Source organism: Ranitomeya variabilis, chromosome 3, assembly GCF_051348905.1.
Source record: "Ranitomeya variabilis isolate aRanVar5 chromosome 3, aRanVar5.hap1, whole genome shotgun sequence".
Lineage (NCBI taxonomy): Eukaryota > Metazoa > Chordata > Amphibia > Anura > Dendrobatidae > Ranitomeya > Ranitomeya variabilis.
In genome coordinates, this window is record NC_135234.1 from 504,502,392 (window position 1) to 504,526,698 (window position 24,307).

Here is a 24,307-nt window from a genome sequence, read left to right on the forward strand (position 1 = left end):
CGGTATCCTCACAAATTGCATTTTTCTTCTTTTGTGGAAAGTATGCGATTTATCTGAAACAATCCCATTCAGATGTATGGAACAGATTTCTAGTGTCAGAAATGTATGCAACAAAATCTGCAGCGTGGGAATTCACCCTTCTATTTCCTGCAATTAGCATCTAGTTGTCCCCATATTGCTAATTAACAATATGACTGGATAATTAACAAGATAATGGCCTATGTTTATTTGCTAAAATGAACAGTTCTGAATGATAGAAATCTGTTTCTTAATTGAGGACAGATTGAAGATAAGTGTAAAATTTATATTCTGAATCCTGGAAAAATCAATTGCATCATTGAAGATACATTGCAGCATTTATTCCTGTAAGAAAGGGGCAACAAAACCCATGATCTGATAAATTGTCCTCTGTATGGTCTGCTCTAGGGCTCATACCCATCACCGTAAAAAATAAAAAAAAAAGGTCCGATATTGGTCCAGAAAAGTCTTGAAGGATGTCACGCAAGTGCCATGCGATTTTCATGCGAGTACAATGCAATTTTTATCATTGAGTTGAACTGAGTGCATTGGATTTCAACTCTGATGACCTTTCTGATGGCGCCGCAAGAGTAGAAACTTTCTCATGCTCGCGGTGACGTCAGTGGGGTGACAGGTTTTCATTGGATATGAACTCCAATCACGTCACTGCGAGTCACTGAGAAGAGCAAGCACGCACAGCTCAGTGTCTCTGCTGGATGGCAGGTTGCATAGTCGCATCATGCAACAATTCAGTCTGCCATCTAGATGTGACAGATCTAGACACGTCACGGGACAATTGGATTTTTATCTTCAGGTCGGCAACAGTTGAGGATGATGTTGCTTTATTATTATTTATTTTTTACTGGGGATATGTGCTTCAATGGATTGGGCCTAATAGTGAGTATAAATTTTCTTGGTTAAATTTAACAATTGGGGTTAGTAATGGGGGCGTCTTATAGACATCTCTGCATTACTGACCCTGGGCTTCATGTCAGCTGTCAATACAAAGCAAACATCAACCCCAATACTATCACCCCACCAGGGCAAGTGGGAAGAGAGAGTCTAAGTGCCAGAATTAGTGCATCTTATGGATGTGCCTTTTCTGGGGCGGCTGAGAACTGATGTTTTTAGGTCTGGGACGGGCCGATATCCATGGCCTCTTCCTAGCCTATGAATATCATACTAAAGCTGTCTGCATAGCCTTTGCTGGTTATTAATTATAGGGGGACTCAGTCATTTTTTTGGGGGGGGGTTCCCCATTTTAATAACCAGTAAATGCTAGGTATACAGCTGTGAGCTGATATTAATAGCCTAGGAAGCTCCATGGGTATTTCTTTCCCCAATGTGAAGCTTAGTGTATTCCTTCAACCTTAAATACTATGTTACTATGTATGCCACCCCCTTCCCAGGCTATAAACATCAGCTCCTACCTGTCTGCTTTCCCTCTATTGGTAAACAAAACTTCGGGGGATCTCACACAATTCTCTTCAGAAAGTTTTATTAAGTAATAAAACACATGTACAGTAAGGCCCCTTTCACACATCAGTTTTTTGCCGTCAGTCACAATCCGTTGGCTCGACGGATCAGTCGCAGAATGTGAAAAACTGATGCGACGGATCTATTTTTTGGACAGATCCGATTAGCGGATCTGGCTAATTGGATCGGGGCATGCTCAGTTAAAAAAACGGAATCCGTCGCCAGATTCCCTCATTTGACGGATTCGGCGCCGTAGGCTTCCATTCTAGCAAATGACAGATGGCAATGGATCCGTCGCTATCCGTTATTTCGACGTACACAAAAAACATTACTTGGTCCGTTGCCTCCGGCCACCGGAAAACAATTTTTGACAGATCCGGCGAATGACGGATTTAACGGGAGGCCATCCATCGCGAATACAAGTCTATGAGAGAAAAAAACAAATCCGGCGGCATCAGTCGGCGGATCTGTTTTTTTTTTCAAAATTCAACGGATTGCGACTGATGGCAAAAAAAACCTGATGTGTGAAAGGGGCCTTAGCTACACAAGCACTGTAATAATGATATATGTTACTGACATCTTTATACCTAAAGCCATGGCCAAAAGTATTCACACCCCTGCAATTCTGTCAGATAATACTTAGTTTCTTCCTGAAAATGATTGCAAACACAAATTTTTTGGTATTATCTTCATTTAATTTGTCTTAAATGAAAAAAAAAACACAAAAAGAATTGTTCTAAAGCCAAATTGGATATAATTCCACACCAAACATAAAAAAGGGGGTGGACAAAAGTATTGGCACTGTTTCAAAAATCATGTGATGCTTCTCTAATTCGTGTAATTAACAGCACCTGTAACTTACCTGTGGCACCTAACAGGTGTTGGCAATAACTAAATCACACTTGCAGCCAGTTGACATGGATTAACGTTGACTCAGCCTCTGTCCTGTGTCCTTGTGTGTACCACATTGAGCATGGAGAAAAGAAAGACGACCAAAGAACTGTCTGAGGACTTGAGAAACCAAATTGTGAGGAAGCATGAGCAATCTCAAGGCTACAAGTCCATTTCCAAAGACCTGAATGTTCCTGTGTCTACCGTGCGCAGTGTCATCAAGAAGTCTAAAGCCCATGGCACTGTGGCTAACCTCCCTAGATGTGGACGGAAAAGAAAAATTGACTAGAGATTTCAACACAAGATTGTGAGGATGTTGGATAAAGAACCTCGACTAACATCCAAACAAGTTCAAGCTGCCCTGCAGTCCAAGGGTACAACAGTGTCAACCCTTACTATCCGTCGGCGTCTGAATGAAAAGGGACTGTATGGTAGGAGACCAAGGAAGACCCCACTTCTTACCCCGAGACATAAAAAAGCCAGGCTGGAGTTTGCCAAAACTTACCTAAAAAAGCCTAAAACGTTTTGGAAGAATGTTCTCTGGTCAGATGAGACAAAAGTAGAGCTTTTTGGGCAAAGGCATCAACATCGAGTTTACAGGAGAAAAAAAGAGGCATTCAAAGAAAAGAACACGGTCCCTACAGTCAAACATGGCGGAGGTTTCCTGATGTTTTGGGGTTGCTTTGCTGCCTCTGGCACTGGACTGCTTGACCGTGTGCATGGCATTATGAAGTCTGAAGACTACCAACAAATTTTGCAGCATAATGTAGGGCCCAGTGTGAGAAAGCTGGGTCTCCCTCAGAGGTCATGGGTCTTCCAGCAGGACAATGACCCAAAACACACTTCAAAAAGCACTAGAAAATGGTTTGAGAGAAAGCACTAGAGACTTCTAAGGTGGCCAGCAATGAATTCAGACCTGAATCCCATAGAACACCTGTGGAGAGATCTAAAAATGGCAGTTTGAAGAAGGCACCCTTCAAATATCAGGGACCTGGAGCAGTTTGCCAAAGAAGAATGGTCTAAAATTCCAGCAGAGCATTGTAAGAAACTCACTGATGGTTACCGGCAGCGGTTGGTCGCAGTTATTTTGGCTAAAGGTTGTGCAACCAAGTATTAGGCTGAGGGTGCCAATACTTTTGTCTGGCCCATTTTTGGAGTTTTGTGTGAAATGATCAATGTTTTGCTTTTTGCTTCATTCTCTTTTGTGGTTTTTCATTTAAGACAAATTAAATGAAGATAATAATACCAAAGAATTTGTGTTTGCAATTATTTTCAGGAAGAAATTGAGTATTATCTGACAGAATTGCAGGGGTGTGAATACTTTTGGCCATGACTGTATCTATTCTTTGTATTCTATCTATTCTAACTTTTCATGTTGTGATTTTACTGTACGCGGCTGATGAAATGTCGGGTTTTCAAGGACATGGGTGTGAAAAAATGGGACTCGCATGGTCCGACTGCCATGTGATTTTTGTTTTTATCACACCCACTGACTTGCATTGGTGAGTCTCCACTGAGATACGAGGACAATCACAGCATGCAAAGATTTTTTTTCTCAGCCCAATCTGAGCAGAGAAAAATAAAAAAAAATGCATATTAGCAGAGACTCATAGATTAACATTGGTCAGAGTTCAATCCACTTTTTTTATTTATTGGATTGCACTTGTATTTTTTTTCTCACAAGTGAGTATGAGCCCTTAGGGTAACATGTGATTTGGCCCTTGCAGCACAAAGCCGTTTTGAAAATGCAGGATCCCTTTAATAGCTGTGGACAAAACTGCATAGCTATTAAAGGAATTCTGTCACCAGGTCTACAGTGGCTTGCGAAAGTATTCGCACTCTTGGCTTCTTAGGCTACTTTCACACTAGCGTTAACTGCATTCCGTCACAATGCGTTGTTTTGCCGAAAAAACGCATCCTGCAAAAGTGTTTGCAGGATGCGTTTTTTCACCATTGATTAACATTAAGCGACGGATTGCCACACGTCGCACCAGTCGTGCGACGGATGCGTTGTGCAGTGGCGGACCGTCAGGAGCAAAAAACGTTGCTTGCAACGTTTTTTTGCTCCGTTGTAAACGTCTTTTCCGACCGCGCATGCGCGGCCGGAACTCCGCCCCCACCTCCCCGCACCTCACAATGGGGCAGCGGATGCGCTTGAAAAATGCATCCGCTGCCCCCGTTGTGCGGCGGAGACAACGCTAGCGTCGGGAACGTCGGCCCGACGCACAGCGACGGGCCGAGCCCGACGCTAGTGTGAAAGTAGCTTTACTTAGTTTTTTACATTGCAACCTGTGTTTAAATATTTTTGTAATCAGATGTGTGTGATGCATCAGCACTAAATAGTCTAAGTTAGTGGAGAAAAATATAGGCATAATTTAAATTTATGGGATCAAATAACTAAAAATTGGCATGTGCATATGTATTCACCCCTCTTGCTATGAAGCCCCTACATATTTCTGGTGCAAGTAATTACCTTCATAATTTACAAGCTTAGTGAAAGAAAGTCTATATGTGTGCAATGTAAGTGTCACATAGTCGGTCAGTATATACACACACTTTTCTGAAAAGTCACAGAGGCTGCAACAGCATTAAGCAAAAGGCACAACTAACCAAACACCATCATAAAGATCAAGATCATCTCCAAACAAGTCAGGGACAAAGACAAATTTCTGATAGTCCCTTGGAACACAATAAAATTCATTATCATCAAATGGAAAAAACATGGAATCACAACAAAAACTGCCGAGAGATGGCCACCCACCAAAACAGTTGGGTATTAATCAGAGAGGCAGAACAGAGACATAAGGTAACGATAAAAGAGCTGCAGAGTTCCCAGGCAGAGACTGTAGTATCCGTACATATGACCACCATAAGAAGTACACTCCATGGAGGTGGCCTTTATGGAAGATTGGGAGTAAAAAAGACTTTCTCTACACACAAAAATTGTAAGGCTTGTTTTGAGTTTGCCAAAAGACATTTGGAAGACTCCACAAATGTATAGAGGAAGGAGCTGTGGTCACATGAGACCAAAATTTAACTTTTTGGAAATCAAAGTAAACACTATGTCTGGCACCAAACCAACACAGCTCATTACCCCAGGAACACCATTCCTACAGTGAAACATGGCGTTGCAGCATCTTACTATGGGGATGTTTTTTGTCATCATGGATAGAGAAAACGGTCCGAGTCAAGTGGAAGATGGATGGTGCGAAATATAGGAATTTTCTTTAAAAAAAACCTGTTTCCGTCTGTCAGTGATTTGAGAATGGGACAGAGGTACACCTTCCAATAAGGGGAAAAATGTAAATGATTTGGAGTGGTCTAGTAAAAGCCCAGACATTAATCTAATTGAGAATCTGATTGAAGTTGTCCAGGGACAGAATTTGACTTGTCAGGTGTCTCACTATAGTCCCTGGCCAACTTTAGCCAAATATGTTTCACTCTGAAACGTAGCAGAATTTTAGAGAAAAAAGTTTTAGCAATGGTTAAGGCAGGCTGCGATTCATGCTGCCCGTGGTTCAAGCGACATGACCCGAATGACAGTTTCCCTTTAAGCAATTAGTTAGTATTAAAATATATTATATTAAATGGTAACTAACAAATGATGAGACAGAAGAAAATAAAGTGCAGGGTTTCCTGAACATTACCAGTTAACAGCGCTGAGTATGTATCTATACAGTATTAAAATAACAGCCTCTGCCTATTCTTGTATGAAAGTAAAATTAATAAACTTACCCAGCAAATGCAGATTGGTCTCCAGGCGAACTGCAGATTGAAACAGTAGCTCTTCACGATTCTCTAATGAGGATTCTGCTTGTAAATGAAATTTCAACCAACAGGCGTACTCCTCCTTACTGAGAACCTGGAAGAAAGTAATTTAAAATGTGTATTATTTATGGGCTATAATCTCCAAAGTAAACTCTACTTGGATAATATATGGTTTGTGTTTAGACAGCACAGAATAAGATGACACTAAGATGGATTAACAACATGTTTAGATTCCGCTATCTGCACAAGGCCATTTTATTCTAACTGAGATAGAAGATGTTCCTGACAAACTATTTTTGTAAACTCACAAGTAACCACATGTATACAAGATGACGAGATAAATGCACCTTCTGGTGAAATAATATTGGCAGTAAATCTGATAAAAAGCCAAGAAACCACGTTTTATAGGAAATAAAGAATGGGGATTTCTAATAGAAACCTTGACTGGCTGGTGGATACGCTATAAAGAAAGTGCCCCCCAGGGAGAAAGAGGTGGCAGAAAACCCGAAAGTATGGATTTATCTGTATACTAGAGCCAATAACATTATTCTATGCCAAAGAACAAGAATACAACATACAGTGGTCAGTATAAATGAGTACACCCCCTTTGAAAATTAACATTTAAATTAACATCTCACTGAATACAAGAACAATTTCCAACATTTTGATTTGGTTTAACCCCCGGAGCTTTTTTCATTTTTCGCTCCCCTTCTTTCCAGAGCCATAACTTTTTTTATTTTTCCGTCAATATGGCCATGTGAGGGCTTATTATTTGTGGGACGAGTTGTACTTTTGAATGATACCATTGGTTTTACCATGTCGTGTAACAGAAAACGGGAAAAAAATCCAAGTGCGATGAAATTGCAAAAAAGTGCAATCCCACACTTGTTTTTATTTTTGCTTTTTTGCTAGGTTTACTAAATGCTAAAACCGACCTGCCATTATGATTCTCCAGGCCATTACGAGTTCATAAAACATAGGTTCTCTTTTATCTAAGTGGTAAAAAAAAAATCCAAATTTTGCGGAAAATTTAAAAAAAAAAAAAAATTGTGCAATTTTCCGATACCGGTAGCGCCTCCATTTTTTGTGATCTGGGGTCAGGTGAGGGCTTATATTTTGCGTGCCGAGCGGATGTTTTTAATGATAGCACTTTTGTGCAGATACTATCTTTTGATCGCCCGTTATTGCATTTTGATGCAATGTAGCAGTGACCAAAAAAACGTAGTTTTGGTGTTTTGATTTTTTTTTCTCGCTGCGCCGTTTAGCGATCAGGTTAATCCTTTTTTTTTTTTTTTTTTATTCATAGATCGGGTGATTCTGAACTCTGCGATACCAAATATGTGTAGGTTTTTTTTTTTTAATTGTTTTATGTTGATTGGGGCGAAAGGGGGGTGATTTGACCTTTTATATTTTTTTTATATTTTTAACACTTTTTTTTTTTATTTTGGCATGCTTCAATAGCCTCCATAGGAGACTAGAAGCATCCACTACTCCACCGCCTCTGCTACATAGAGGTGATGCACAGATCACCTCTATGCAGCAGAATTACAGGCTTGCTACGAGCACCGACCACAGGGTGGCGCTCATAGCAATCTGCCATCAACAACTATAGAGGTCTCGAGCAGACCTCTGGTTGTGATGGCAACACACCGATGACCCCTGATCATGCGACGGGGGGGGGGGTCAGCGGTGCACGTATTTACAGCCGTGCGGCCGGCAGCGCTTGTTAAATGCCGTTGTCAGAGTTTGACAGCAGCATTTAACTAGTTAATTGGCGCAGGTGGATTGCGATTCTGCCCACGCCCATTGCGGGCACATGTCAGCTGTTGAAAACAGCTGACATGTCGCGGCTTTGAGGTGGGCTGCCGGCCGAAGCCCACCTCAAAGCGGGGGATACTGCCAGGTGACATACAATTCCGTCAGCTGACAGAAAGGGGTTAATAGAACTTTTTTTTATCCCATAACAAAGTAAGGTTAATAATAAAACTTTCATAACAAGATCTTCAGTTTCTTCAAATTAGTTGATGCATAAATTAATACACCACACATCAAAAACTACCACATCTAGTATTTTGTAAGACCTTCATGATTTTTAAGGATAGCATGAAGTTTTTTAGGGATAGAATGAACAAGTTGGTGACTTATTGCAACATCAATCTTTTTCCATTCTTGAAGACTGACCTCTTTTAGAGCCTGGATGCTGGATGAAGTGATGCCCAACTTGTCTCTTTAGTGTTCCCCGTAGGTGTTCCATTGATTTCAGATCAGGAGACATACTTGGCCACTGAATCACTTTCACCCTCTTCTTCAGAAATGCAACAGATATCAGTTTTGCAGAATTATGTTGGAAAAGTACACATGTACCAAGGGCATGAAAGCGATGGTGGCATCTTCTATTTCAATATGGAGCAGTACATTCATGATGCTATCAATGAAATGTAGTTCCCGACACAAGAAGCACTCAACAGCCCAACATAAGGATCCCGCCATCACCATGTTTCAATGTAGGCACCATGTATTTAGAAAAATGCAGAGTACCTAAAGTGAAACAGGGTGATGGCATTGTCCTTATGTAGGCGTGTTGAGTGCTCCTGGTGTCAGGGAGCTACCGTATATTTCATTGATGGTACCATGAATTCACAGATGTACTGCTCTATATTGGAAAACAAGATGCTACCATTGCTTGGCCTTGGAAAACATGCACTTTTACAACATAACACATCTGTTGTATTTCTGAGGCTGATACACACACACGCTTAGTGATTGGCTGGGGCTAAGTGGAGTGGGTGTGGCTGATACACATTTTTGCATATATAGATTTATTTTTAGAGCACCATTGATTCCATGGTAATGTACATGAGAAGGGGTTACATACAGGTACAGATGGGAGAGGGCCCTGCCCTTACCAGCTTACATTCTACCGGGTATTATTACTTTCATTTACTTAAACAAACTCAGTACTGTCATAATTTTGACAATTTTTCTTGCATGAGATATTGATTAAAATCTTATAGTAGAGGAGAAGGAATTAGAAGAAACACAAAACGCAAGAATTTGCATTATTAATGTGGTAATACAAAAATATGTGATCTATCAGGTCACTGCTCTGAACATTTTTGTAAATAGTAAAAGAGGGGCTTGAACAATTACCGGTGCTAGACACAAACTAATCTGCATGGCAAAGACTGACCGTCACTGCCTAACAGAGACCAGGGGTGAATAGGTGCGCACGAAGAGTAGTCACATCCATATATAACAAAGTTCTAGGCTGATGGCCTACATATATTGTCTAGAGCAGTAATGCAATCACATATTTCATGTTTGCATGCTATAGTGTTACAGACTGCAATCTCCCTCAATGACAGAATTACAGTATCATGTTCTGCTGCTCTGGGCTGAACCACAGCTGCAGAGGCATAAGAAAACAACCAATAGATTTTCTTTTGGTTGACATTCTACAGAGATCATTATGAAGGAAGGCAGAAGAGATGAGCAGTGGTCATCACCCACTGTCAGGCGTTTCACAATGGCATGACTGCTAAGTGATCTCTACTGAACAGCATTAGTCTATTACTAAACATAGTGGTCAGAGTGATAACTGCAAAAATTTTTAAATATTTTGAACATAAAAACTTGATTTAAAACAGAGCATTTTCTGATGACACATTCCCTTTAAACTGACGAATAAACACAACAAACACAATCAATATTCTCTGCTGAGAGACAGCAAAATTAATAGTAATAATAAAGAACACTTACTCGTTTTGCAATACACAAAGTACGTAATCCATCAACTGCATAACAGTTCAAGTAGTTTTGAGTTTTGGCTTGTATTCTTCTTTGGTACTTTCCCACAGAGCTCCCTAAATGAAAAAATAGACAGGTCAGTAAACTGTTAAACTAGAGTTTCCCAGGAAGGCAACATGATGAACACTGTAGGCCAATCTGATGTGTAATGTATGGGGGCGCTTTGTGGGTATCATAGTTTCTCTCTCTCCATCACCGGTAGCAGACATATCCTATCTTTAGAAGGGAATCTGCAGTCAAATTGGTATACTTTTATTGCTTACATCATGTCCATCTATCACTGTTCAGTGTGCAGTCCCTCACACCAGGCCCTGTCCCTAGTGGGGCTTGTAGGCCACTCAAGAACAACACTACTGGACAGTGTCCCAATTAATGCTACCCATACACATTAGCTTGCCACCAAAAGCCATCTCCGAGTCTCCCATACACATGCATGATCTCCTCAGCTGAGCATGCATGAGATCTCAGTAGAAAAAGAGGAAAGTAATGCTGGATTTACAATACACTAGCCGAACAACGGCACACAATGATCTCTGGTCAGTTATTTGTTAGCTGATCGTCGATCACTTAATAGACTAACTAGACACTGAAAAATTGTGCCACAACAAAATAATATGTATGGCGAACCATACATAGTGGTTTAGACAGAACATTTAGAGTTCTTTTACAGAAACCAGCATAAAAGAATGGCGTACCTAAGAGTACGGATATCAACTTTATGACAGCTTGTAGTGTGGACACAGTTAAAAGGGTTGTCCGATGAAAAGAAAGAATCACTTATCCATAGGAAAGGTGGCAACCTAAAGATTGGTGCCGATATTCATAACAAGGGACTTTTATCCCCATTAGAATGGAACAATAGTGCCATGCTCTTCTCCTCTGTTTATTCCTTATGGAACTGCAGAGCGCTATGGTCGGCTTTTTCTGGCAGTCCACATAGAGAAGGACGATCATGCTCACGGCTGTTCCATTCCAATGGGGATAAAAGTGCTTCACTCTTGTGATCAAAGGGGTTGTTTGGTAAAAAGAAGTTACCAGTAGTCTCATCTTCGGAAATGTCACTGCCCTATACTTGTGGAAAAGCTCTACTGGCTTAGGAGTGTCAAATAATATGATCAATATAAAATCAAAATAAAGAATGGATATTTCTACAAACAAGTAGCAGCTGCCTAGTCTTTCATAAAGGTGGGACAAAAAAGACTGCAGTGTTTCTTGTTCTGAGGGCAGAACGGTGATGAGCTGCAGCTTTGAGGCATAGCCAGATATCCATCTGTGTAACTGCTTTCTTTTCTACTATTTTTTATACATCTTTCATTTAGTAGTTTGGAAATATGATTTAGACATTCAGTAAACGATCCCCTTAGTGGGCAGCCTTGAATATCTGCTAGGTATCTTGCACATGATTTATGTTCCTCTGTGCAGACGATCAACAAACTGAATGTAGATTTGGAGTGTTCGGGACTTTGGCTATGTGTAGCCAACCTGACAGGTACCAGCACTACTGATCTGATCCACTGCTTTTAGAAATAGGTCTCTAACAGCTGCGCTATGTAAGGGGTACGCGTCTTAAGACCCAATTATCGATGGGAAGTCAAATCAACTGCTTGTTTGCTTATCAAAATGATTAGTCTTGTGAACCATCACATGAAATAAATCAGATTAATACGGCCACACTGGTCATGTATGGTGGCTTTATGCAAGACTTAAGGTACCGTCACATTAAGCGACGCTGCAGCGATATAGACAACAATGCCGATCGCTGCAGCGTCGCTGTTTCGTCGTTGTGTGGTCGCTGGAGAGCTGTCACACAGACAGCTCTCCAGCGACCAACGATGCCGAAGTCCCCGGGTAACTAGGGTAAACATCGGGTTACTAAGTGCAGGGCCGCACTTAGTAACCCGATGTTTACCCTGGTTACCAGTGTAAATGTAAAAAAAAAAAAAAAACACTACATACTTACATCCCGGTGTTTGTCGCGTCCCTCGGCGTCAGCTTCCCTGCACTGTGTAAGCGCCGGCCCTAAAGCAGAGCGGTGATGTCACCGCTGTGCTCTGCTTTACGGCCGGCCGGCGCTGACACAGTGCAGGGAAGCGGACGCCGGGGGACGCGACAGACACCGGAATGTAAGTATGTAGTGTTTGGTTTTTTTGACATTTACAATGGTAACCAGGGTAAATATTGGGTTACTAAGCGCGGCCCTGCGCTTAGCAACCCGATGTTTACCCTGGTTACCAGTGAAGACATCACTGAATCCGCGTCACACACGCCGATTCAGCGATGTCAGCGGGTGATCCAGCGACGAAATAAGGTGCTGGCCTTCTAGCTCCGACCAACGATGTCACAGCAGGATCCTGATCGCTGCTGCGTGTCAAACACAACGATATCGCTATCCAGGACGCTGCAACGTCACGGATCGCTATCGTTATCGTTGTTAAGTTGTTCAGTGTGAAGGTACCTTTAGACTGAACACATTTTCAAATTTGTACTTTTACTTTTTCAAGTATTGGCGAGATGAATATAAAATATAGCAATGAGCAGCCATATCTAACTTTGGGGACCTGACTGATAACTTGAGACGGAAACCATCCATTTAAATGTTATATTTTAACCCCTTCATGACCCAGCCTATTTTGACCTTAATGACCTGGCCATTTTTTGCAATTCTGACCAGTGTCCCTTTATGAGGTAATAACTCAGGAATGCTTCAACGGATCCTAGCGATTCTGAGACTGTTTTTTCGTGACATATTGGGCTTCATGTTAGTGGTAAATTTAGGTCAATAATTTCTGCGATTTTCACATTTTGAATTTTTATTCTGTTAAACCAGAGAGTTATGTGACACAAAATAGTTAATAAATAACATTTCCCACATGTCTACTTTACATCAGCACAATTTTGGAAACAAAATTTTTTTTTTAGTTATAAGGGTTCAAATTTGACCAGTGATTTCTCATTTTTACAACAAAATTTACAAAACCATTTTTTTTAGGGACCACCTCACATTTGAAGTCAGTTTGAGGGTTCTATATGGCTGAAAATACCCAAAAGTGACACCATTCTAAAAACTACACCCCTCAAGGTGCTCAAAACCACATTCAAGAAGTTTGTTAACCCTTCAGGTGTTTGACAGCAGCAGAAGCATCATGGAAGGAAAAAAATGAACATTTAACTTTTTAGTTACAAAAATGATTTTTAGCAACAATTTTTTTATTTTCCCAAGGGTAAAAGGAGAAACTGAACCACGAAAGTTGTTGTTCAATTTGTTCTGAGTACGCTGATACCTCATATGTGGGGGTAAACCAATGTTTGGGCGCACGACAGAGCTCGGAAGGGAAGGAGCGCCATTTGACTTTTTGAATGAAAATTTGGCTCCAATCTTTAGCGGACACCATGTCGCGTTTGGAGAGCCCCCGTGTGCCTAAACATTGGAGCTCCCCCACAAGTGACCCCATTTTGGAAACTAGACGCCCCAAGGAACTTATCTAGATGCATATTGAGCACTTTAAACCCCCAGGTGCTTCACAAATTGATCCGTAAAAATGAAAAAGTACTTTTTTTTTTTTTCAGAAAAAAATTCTTTTGGCCTCATTTTTTTCATTTTCACATGGGCAACAGGATAAAATGGATCCTAAAATTTGTTGGGCAATTTCTCCTGAGTACGCAGATACCTCATATGTGGGGGTAAACCACTGTTTGGGTGCACGGCAAGGCTCGGAAGGGAAGGCGTGCCATTTGACTTTTTGATTGGAAAATTAGCTCCAATCATTAGCGGATACCATGTCGCGTTTGGAGAGCCCCTGTGTGCCTAAACATTGGAGCTCCCCCACAAGTGACCCCATTTTGGAAACTAGACCCCCCAAGGAACTTATCTAGATGCATAGTGGGCACTTTAAACCCCCAGGTGCTTCACAGAAGTTTATAACGCAGAGCCGTGAAAATAAAAAATAATTTTTCTTTCCTCAAAAATGATTTTTTAGTGCAACCCTACCCCTAACCCTAATGGAAAAACAAAAATAAATATATTTTCTGCATTTTATTGTCCCTACCTATGGGGGTGATAAAGGGGGGGTTTATTTACTATTTTTTTTATTTTGATTGCTGTGATAAGTTCTATCACAGCGATCAAAATGTACAGGGAACGAATCTGCCGACACTGCGCATGCGCCCGCCATTTTCCAAGATGGCGGCGCCCATGCGAGAAGACCGAGGACACCGGGAGGGACACCGGGACTAGGTAAGTATGGGGGGGTGCGATCGGACAGCGGGGGGGGGGGGGGCTTAGGGGAGGACGGGGGAGGGGCGGAGGGGAGAGGAAGGCGCTTAGGACAGGACGGAGGGGTAGGGAACAATGACGGCGGCTGCAGATCGCCGCCGTCAGTCGTGGGGGGGCCAGATCGGGGTCTCCAGCCATGGCCGGATTGTAATATTTCACCAATTTTCATAGGTGAAATATTACAGATTTCTCTGATTGGCTGTTTCACTTTCAACAGCCAATCAGAGTGATCGTAGCCACGGGGGGGGGCGAAGCCACCCCCCCATAGGCTGAATTATCACTCCCCCTGTCCCTGCAGGTCGGGTGAAATTGGAGTTACCCCTTTCACCCGGCCTGCAGGAACGCGATCATTCTGTGACACAGAATATGCGTCACAGGTCGGATTGGCACCGACTTTCATGACGCATACGCTGTGTCACAGGTCGGGAAGGGGTTAAGACATACCAAGGTTGCTTTAAATCAAGATGCCCATATAGTTGTCCCTTAAGGTGGAAAACTGATCAGAAAGACTATCATCAAGCCAAATGTGGCATGCAGACCTCACAGAATGATGTACACTTGAATCTTTTATTTCGCCAATTTATTGGAAATCTCGAAGTTACGGTTCAGTGAAGAACATGCATTTTTGTTAAACAAAACTATTGCAGTTATTTTTAGCCATAAAATACCATTTGATACCATCTGCTTTGGCTCTCTGTACTGGGAACAGGTTCAAAAAGTAATCCCATGTGACCCGGGGCCCGAAACGCATGTGCAGCTAGGAGAGACTCTCTCGAATACGAGAGTTCTCATTAGAATGTCTTGAATACACGAAAAGCAGCCATCTGAAACTACAGACATACATACCTGCACAAATCCTCCTTACATATGTGCAGTCAAGTCTTAGGAAGCAATGCAGCTGCTTTTTATAAACATTTCTAGCAATATGCCCCCTCCCCACATACAGCAATGTAACATTATGGGAGCATGCTCTGCACAATCCTGGAACATGATTATTAAGATTTGTATCGACCATTACGAGCACATGAGTGAGGGACATCTCATTCTGCCCTTTATGCCCTTGGGACACACAGCATGCACTACTTTAACATCCTACTCATTCTGAAGAGCTCGTACATTATTTCTATATAATGTATATCCATGTCAGTAACAAATATATGAGGCACTCATACCAAGAGCAGACACCTTGTACATCGATAACATGCTTGGCAGTGACCCGAACGTCACATTATTTTAGAGTGTGTTCCATAATTCATAAGCTAGTGGCATTCTCTGATCCATTTAAAGCACAGAGTTCATTTCGGATCGGTACTTTTTATAAAACACCATAGGAATCACTTAACATATTAGTTTTTAACTCCCTTAGGTGGCAGCTTTTTGGGGCCTTAAGAATGCAGCGATTTTTGTGCATCACATCACTCGGAGAGACATACGCTCACTTAATTTATCCCCACTAATGTAGCCTGATTCAGGGTTACATTCACAAGGAATATATTTGCTGGAAATTTGCGCAATAAATTGTGCAAATGCAAACAGCAATTGAATTGTTTTTTTCTATGGTGGTCAACTGTGGAGGACACATAACTATACGTTATCATGGCTGCAACAATACTAAGTATTTTTCGCTTAAAGCGAACCAGTCAGCAGGATTTTGATAAGTAACCTACATACATTGTCAGGTTGGCGCCATTATACTGATTAAAATGATACCTGGGATGAAGAAATCCGTCTTGTGGTTCTTGTGTAATCAGTGTTAGAAATTTTCAATAAATGATATGCCCGTGCTCCGGGGCAGGACTGTAGGCAGAGTCTTATCTTTCTGGTCTAAGCCAGAGAACCCAAGGAGAGACCTGCTCACAGGCCGCCCCAAAGCACAAACATTTTCCTCATCATAGAGAAAGAGAAAGAGACCGACTGTTTGTCTTGCTTACACAGCATCAGTTATGTAGCTGTGAGGAGAAACACAGTAATAAAGTCACTATAGTAATTAAAAAGGTAATATAAAAAAAGAAATAAGGATCAGACGGTTTCACTGTCAAATCTGGCTAAAACTAAATAAATACAGTAAAATTCTGGTATAATGTAGATGAACTGAATTAAAAAAATAAATAAAAAAAAACGCTAGGTGAAGGGTAAAGTCAGACTTAGACTGTAGACTTTTCAAATAGACAACTAGCGCCAACCCTCTTCATATAATATAGTGGTCTCCCAGTAACTGAATTGTAGTTTTACAACAGCTGAAGAGATGGAGAACACGGCTATTATATACAAGTAATGTTATGTCTTACCTTTAGACCTTGATTCTACGAGATCAAGAACAACGGAGTCCGCCCCTTTAGTGTAAACAACAATTTCGTCTGTAACTGGATGTCTAACCACAACAGACATTCTTTTCCTGGTTGAGTCAAATCCCAGCGTATGCAAGAGTTCAAAGTTTAATCTCCCCAAATGGGGCAATTCCACCGTTACTTGGTCAGACAATCTACCAACCAGAGAAAAATTATATGCCCTGGCTGCATATACAAGTGCAGCTTCATCAGGACTCTCTGCCTCGTAGCGCAACTCGCATTCATGTCCATCATCTGATAGTTTACTGCCCTGTTGAGAAGTCTGACCACTTAAAGTGATCTGTGGAGAGCAGGACAATTTTCCTTCCAGCTTCATAAAATTGCCCTCGGTTGAGGTTGAGGATAAGATACTTGATCCAATTCTTTGCATTGATTTGCTAGTCGAAAGACTCGAAGAACTGCTGCTATTTGATCCAGAAGTTAGCCTGCTGGGTGTAAATCTCCGGATGAAGTCTTCAATGGTTTTAACTGGAGATTTCAGTTCAAATCGAACCCTTACCTAAAAATGTAATATATACATTTTAGTGTTTAGCAATAGTTTTAGATTCTGGACATTCACTGTGATTTATAGGAAGGAGTGGTTTTCATAAAAAAAACAAACAAATATATGCTCTATTTGAAATTATGACTGTCAGATGTAAGACTAGTTACTAGTGATGAGCGAATATACTTGTTACTTGAGATTTCTCGAGCATGCTCGGGGGTCCTCCGAGTATTTTTTAGTGCTCCGAGTTTTAGTTTTTCTTGCCGCAGCTGAATGACTTACATCTGTTAGCCAGCATAAGTACATGTGGGGGTTCCCTAGCAACCAGGCAACCGCCACATGTACTATGCTGGCTAACAGATGTAAATCATTCAGCTGCGGCAAGAAAAACAAAATCTCCGAGCACTAAAAAATACTCGGAGGACCCCCGAGCATGCTCGAGAAATCTCAAGTAACGAGTATATTCGCTCATCACTACTAGTTACTACTGTGGCAGACTAGCGGCATCCGTGTATTAAATGGTCAGACTTAAAAAAAATGAAAGGTCACTTGAAGGTCCTACTAGAATGACACCTAATCAAGAGTTAGAAAAGGCAGACCCAAGTGCTTAGTCAATTGCTGGACTAGCTAACGCTTAGAAAGAGGTTGCCTGTCAAAGTTCCTAGATCAAAGTGTATGCACAGTTCTCCTCTCTGCTATAGCGGCTCCACTACTGCAGTAGAGAGGAGAGCGATGTGTGAGTGCACGCTCTTCTTGTGGAGTGTAGGCACTGGCTTTCTTCTGAGCCAACACTGGCTCTAGGTCAGTGTTTCCCAAACTCCAGTCCTCATAGCCCTCCACAGGTCAGGTTTTCAGGATTTCCATAGTATTGCATGGGTGAGAGAATCCCTAATGACATGATGCTACTTCCATCACCTGATCCTGAGAACATGACCTGTGGGGGGCGTGAGGACACGGTTCTAGGCAAACCAGCGCTGTCAATCACCAGAGACAACGGAGGGGCAGATTTGTACAACGGGCATGATTTTTATAAAACGTTTATAATTTTATTATTTTTTATTATTATAGCGCCATTTATTCCATGGCGCTTTATATGTGAGGTGGGGTATACATAATAAAAAACAACTAAATAATCTTAATCAATACAAGTCACGACTGGTACATGAGGAGAGAGGACCCTGCCCGCGAAAGCTCACAATCTACAAGGGATGGGGGAGGATACAGTAGGCGAGGGTAGAGCTGGTCGTGCAGCGGTTTGGTCGATTGGCGATTACTGCAGATTGTAGGCTTGTCGGAAGAGGTGGGTCTTCAGGTTCTTTTCTATATAACTCATTAGTTTACAATTGTTTTAAAATATATGTTATTGTAAGATCTGCTTCAACAGATACTATCAATAATGGCCCAATAGGCACATATGAGGGGGAAATAACACAAATTTGGATTTAATATCCAAAAGTAAGGTAGGAAGTGTAAAATGAAATGTCTTATACAATCTACACTACTGCACCCAGCAAACCTTGGGACAGGAGGTATGCTATAAAATTAACCCTTTCTAATTGGTACCTACTGACACAGTAAAGTGAACCTTAAAAGGGTTCTCCACAGCTTTGATATTGACAACTTATCCTTTGGACATACAAAAAAACCAGCAATATATCAATGGATACATATACTAAACTCAAATTAATCATAAATAAATTAAGAGAATCAGAGTTTTTTTCATATATAAAAAATTGTAATTTTTATTGTTACATATAGTATTAACAATTAATCATTATATTACGTACAAAAGACAATCTGTCCATATGGAAAGGAAGATGATCCAACTAGGTGATAAATCCAGTGAAAAATGCTACAACACAGGACTGACTATATATGCGGCTTCTAGCTAATTACCAACAGCCCTATAGGCATAATCTAAACCAGTCTTTTCTGAATAAGAGCGATAGCACCTGATATGTGTCAATAATAATTGCGTTATAAAAATAATTGCACTAATTCAATGACTTATAGGTGTCGCATCATATTCAGAGTGAGATTACACATATAGATATGAAAAAAATAGGGGTTAATTACCCATAATATCACAATGTCAGATCTGGGAGCGTTTGATAAAAGCGCTACAACACAAAACTGACTATATGTTATCACTTCTAGCAAATTGCCAAAGAAGTCCTATCAACATATATAAGGTAATCCTAAATAAATCCTCTCTGAATGAGAGCGACAGAACATGGTATATATCGGTAATGGTCACACTATTAAGGTGACTGCACTGGTTCAATGACCTATGAGCGTCGCATCTCATTTAGAAGTAAACCGCATGTAAACTTCTAACAAAATATAAAGGTTAATTACCCATTTTATCAGATAGTCAGACCTGGGAGCGTTCACGCCCCCTTGAGGAAGCGAGAGGCTATTTTCTCGCGAAACGCGCGTCGGGGAACAGTGAACGCTCCCAGGTCTGACTATCTGATAAAATGGGTAATTAACCTTTATATTTTGTTAGATGTTTACATGCGGTTTACTTCTAAATGAGATGCGACGCTCATAGGTCATTGAACCAGTGCAGTCACCTTAATAGTGTGACCATTACCGATATATACCATGTTCTGTCGCTCTCATTCAGAGAGGATTTATTTAGGATTACCTTATATATGTTGATAGGACTTCTTTGGCAATTTGCTAGAAGTGATAACATATAGTCAGTTTTGTGTTGTAGCGCTTTTATCAAACGCTCCCAGATCTGACATTGTGATATTATGGGTAATTAACCCCTATTTTTTTCATATCTATATGTGTAATCTCACTCTGAATATGATGCGACACCTATAAGTCATTGAATTAGTGCAATTATTTTTATAACGCAATTATTATTGACACATATCAGGTGCTATCGCTCTTATTCAGAAAAGACTGGTTTAGATTATGCCTATAGGGCTGTTGGTAATTAGCTAGAAGCCGCATATATAGTCAGTCCTGTGTTGTAGCATTTTTCACTGGATTTATCACCTAGTTGGATCATCTTCCTTTCCATATGGACAGATTGTCTTTTGTACGTAATATAATGATTAATTGTTAATACTATATGTAACAATAAAAATTACAATTTTTTATATATGAAAAAAACTCTGATTCTCTTAATTTATTTATCCTTTGGACAGGTCGTCAATGTCAAATCCAAGACCATGCACTTCCACAGATCAGCTGATATCTGGTCTGGCAGCTTTTAAACAGTGCAAGAAGTGGAACATAGCCATAACTGTTTAGTGGCTGCTGCTGGGTACTGCAGATCATGTCCGCTGCCAGAGCAGATAACAGCAGATTGGTGGGGGTGTCGAGTGCCTGAAACCCCACAGATTCACTTTAGTGCAGATATTATTGTGCCGGGGCTGAACTTGCAGGAATAAAGACTCCTTCACTAAAGGGAATTGCAGTCTTGATTTTTTTTCCCTCCAGCCAGGGATTCTAAAGCTCTTAGAGGTGTTGTGTCCTTACAAAACCACCCCAGGCGAGCACTACTGTCACTCTCACCCTCTCTTATTTATCTTGCGGTATTGCCCTATTGTGCCCTTCTGTCCCTACCAGACCTCTCTAGTCCCACGGATGTAATATTGAGGACTTAAGGATAGGTCATAAATATGAAAATGGTGGAACACCTCTAATCTTTTTAATGACCTTTTCCAACTGAAAAATATTAGCTTACAGAAAACTATTTTAATCATCCTCCCATCAGTAATACTGAAAATCACTTGAAAGCTAATATATGAGAAATTTTCCATGTTCCCCACTCTTAAAAAAAGAACCTACAGTCATGGCCAAAAGTTTTCAGACTTACAAATGTTGGTATTCCGTTTGCATTTTCAGAGTTTTAAAATTCTTTAGTCAATTTTAAGGTTATTGAAGTACAATTATAAAGTATTACATAGGTTTTTAAAACTTTTATTGATAAACACATCAAGTTTGTGCAAAGACAAAATATTTATAGTATTGATCCTTATTTTTGATTACTTCTGCAATTGGCTTGTGATATATCAGCTTCTCAGTCAAATCCTGACTCATGGCAACCTGCTGTTGCCTAATCCGTGCTTGGAGTTTATCATAAGTTTTGAGGATTGACCACATGTTCTCAATGATTGAGACCTAGGGCGTTTCCTGACCATGGATCCAAAATGTCAATGTTTTGTTCATCAAAAGACTTAATTATCAGTTTGGCCTTGTGATGTGATCAGTCATGCTAGAAAAAGCATTGTTCCTTTAAAAGGAACTTTATTATCACAAACTACTATCCTCTGAGTGCCAAGTTTATTCTATACTGTACACTACAAAAACTAAAGCAGCAAATCTAAATCCGTTTCAAAACCTTTGGCCATAAACATATAAAAACGTTTTGGTATGAAGGTTTAACCACACAGCCGAGACAAATAGGTACATTCATCACGTACTGCCACATGTACCTTTTGTCTTGGTTGGTTTGGTGCGGTTACAACTACGGTGTTGCAAATAGTCAAGGCAACGAAAAAGTCAAGTACATCCATCAGTTCTGGTGTTGATTGGGAAAATAGATCTTCATGGTTTCGCATGATTTTCAAGGCTTTCGTACAATCATTGACTTTTTCTAGTAGCTTTGGGTCAGGGGTGATATCTTTTTCCTAAAGAGAGAGTATAAAAGAAAATATGAAAGCAAAATGTATGATGGTGTATTTAAATTGTGCCCAGCAATTACATACAAACAAAGATGGACATTTTCTTTAGAAAGCACTGACCATGGGACTACTGAATGCAGTGTGCTTGGAGAGGATGCTAGCTTTCATAACTTCAGCTCGGCTGCCTGTACGCCGGTGAGTCTTAGTACTTTGGCTCCTATGGATCACTTTAACACTATGATGACTGTCACTGCTATCTCTTCGTGGGAGAGTTCCTGATTTTGGCACAATGTCCTCTTCTTCCGACTCTACTTCCTGATAGGCTGCTAAACGCTTTGCTGTAGATCAAATTTTAAAAATTATAAATGCCACAGGACGTGTAAAAAATGAAATCTTCTATATGCATCTTAGCAAACTGTGCAAGGGGAGACATTTTCAATTAACATTACAGAAAACAAGCTAGCCACAAATAGCAAAACTAAAGGGTCAAAGCTTCTTGTCATCCTTCTCTATTTAATGCTGCTACATTCATCTACAAACCAAAATCATTTATTTCTTGGCACTTCTTGCTTTTTATCAGATCCACCATAAACATGTATAAACCAAACATTACAACCAAAATTTACCTGGTCTTTTCTATTTGCGACTATAACATGGAGGTCTTGTATCAGACTTTTCCGGATGGAGGGCAACAAATGTCACTTCAGAACTTTAGCAAATGAAATATCTCAGTGGCAATTCATACAGAAAAAGTTCTGGAGTGGGACACCATTTCATTGGAGAATTAAAAGCTGCTGACAGATGGGTGTCAAAGTAATGCACTTTTCATTGCAGAAATATTTATCGCCGCCGCAGCAGCAGGGTCTAATAATAATGCTCCGAGCAAGCTCTGCCATACCCTGGCAGACAGAAAAAAGTTAAACAGATGCCCATCTCACAGGGCGCTGGAGTGTATATGGGAGAACTAACAGCTGAAACATTATATTCACAGATGGCTTTGTTTTGTAGTTATCAGGGCTGCTCAGGTAGCTAAATATGCATTTTTCTACAAGCTGCATCCCTAAAGTGAGCAGGGAAATTAAGGCGTTTGTCATTAGGGCAGCCTAAGGCCTTTCTACTTTTATACTGTGCTACATTTATGCTAAGGATCTCTTATAACTTCCAAGGAAAACTTGTCTTAAAGCACTAGTAATGAATATAACAAGTATGCAGACAAGAGCAGCTTTTAATTCTTAGTATGAAGTGCAGTTTGACCTAAAAGGACTGCAAGTGGCTCATTTTCAAAATTGGAATTAAGCATGCACCAAGGTTCAAAGCAGGTCTTATATGATAGGAAACCATGTAAGCCTAAAAAGGTAGAAACAGAAGATCATGAGATTTACTGACAAAATATGACTAATGTGAGGAGCATGAATGGATCAGTGGTAGAGCATCCATATTGCCATTTCATCCCAAGTCTATGAGAGTGATGGTAGGAGACATACAGAATGCAGATACAAGACAACATATTTTACAAAGCGGTGCACACACAACAATAGCCCATATAATTTCCTGTTACCATTGAGACTAAATCTAACTTCCGCACAGTACAGTGTGCTCACCATTAGCATCATGGGAATATTCTACTCCGGACACTGTGCATCTTCTAAACACCATTTTATTCTCCGTTAGCGTTCCAGTTTTATCGGAGAAGATGTACTGTATCTGACCCAAATCTTCAGTGATGTTTAGAGCTCGACACTGAAGACGAGAGTCAGTTTCTTCGTCATACAAGTCTTTATCTTGGTGAATAAAATATACTTGGCAGATTTTAACAATTTCAATCGAAACATAAAGAGAAACTGGAATAAGCACCTGTCAAAGGGGAAAAAAATAAAAAGTAAGGAAAGGTTAATTTCTGAAGAATAAACTAGAAGCATCCTGAAATAGCACCTAGCAATAGCTCTGCTTCTAAATGTCAGTTCAGTTGTTTGGTTTTTTAACGCATGCAAATAAACGCATTCAGAGTAATGGCACTTCAGTTTTCATAGGGTAGTACGTTACATAGTATAGCCAGCGTGCATCAGGTCATATATTAGGAGCCTGAGACATGCCTGCCAGATTATAGCTACACACATAAATTTACATTTCTGCCAAAACAGAAAGGTCATCTTTACTACCTGTACTATTTGCCATTTTGTCTCCTGAACTATTCAAGAGGTTCAGGTTTATGTAGTCTACTTATAGTTTGTGAATTATAAAAATTTCAATATAGCGCATGCTACTAATCAACATCTCAAAACTCTATTTCCATCTCTAAAAGCCTATTAGTAAGTATGCCAGGAAAAAACTCTTGATGTACACACTAAGCAAATCCATGGGACTCAAAGAAACACGTCAGCATGCCAAATAAATGGAAAATACCATGCAATGTTTGTTAGGATGTCACTATATGGCATCATTCATAGACATCCTCTTAATAGTTTTCATGACACATCAGCTAAACGAATCCCATAATAGCTTGTGTATTCATGAAAAATAAGCTTCAATGGCATGTTTTAATGATCATGACATTCAAGATTCAAGATTCAAAGAAGCTTTATTGGCAGGACCAAAT

The 24,307-nt window shown here is 40.4% G+C and overlaps 1 protein-coding gene across 3 annotated transcripts in view; it reads right to left on the reverse strand.

The window, feature by feature from the left end:
- Positions 1-24,307, reverse strand: part of ATP10A (ATPase phospholipid transporting 10A (putative)) — a 242,105-nt gene that overhangs the window by 51,769 nt on the left and 166,029 nt on the right. For all 3 annotated transcript variants that reach the window (XM_077296870.1, XM_077296872.1, XM_077296871.1), the window contains exons 7-12: positions 23,313-23,565; positions 21,832-22,049; positions 21,523-21,717; positions 16,522-17,080; positions 9,913-10,016; positions 6,121-6,247 (exon numbers count right to left, since the gene is read on the reverse strand). In XM_077296870.1, coding sequence (XP_077152985.1) covers positions 6,121-6,247; positions 9,913-10,016; positions 16,522-17,080; positions 21,523-21,717; positions 21,832-22,049; positions 23,313-23,565 — 1,456 coding nt within the window. The remainder of the gene's footprint in view (positions 1-6,120; positions 6,248-9,912; positions 10,017-16,521; positions 17,081-21,522; positions 21,718-21,831; positions 22,050-23,312; positions 23,566-24,307) is intronic.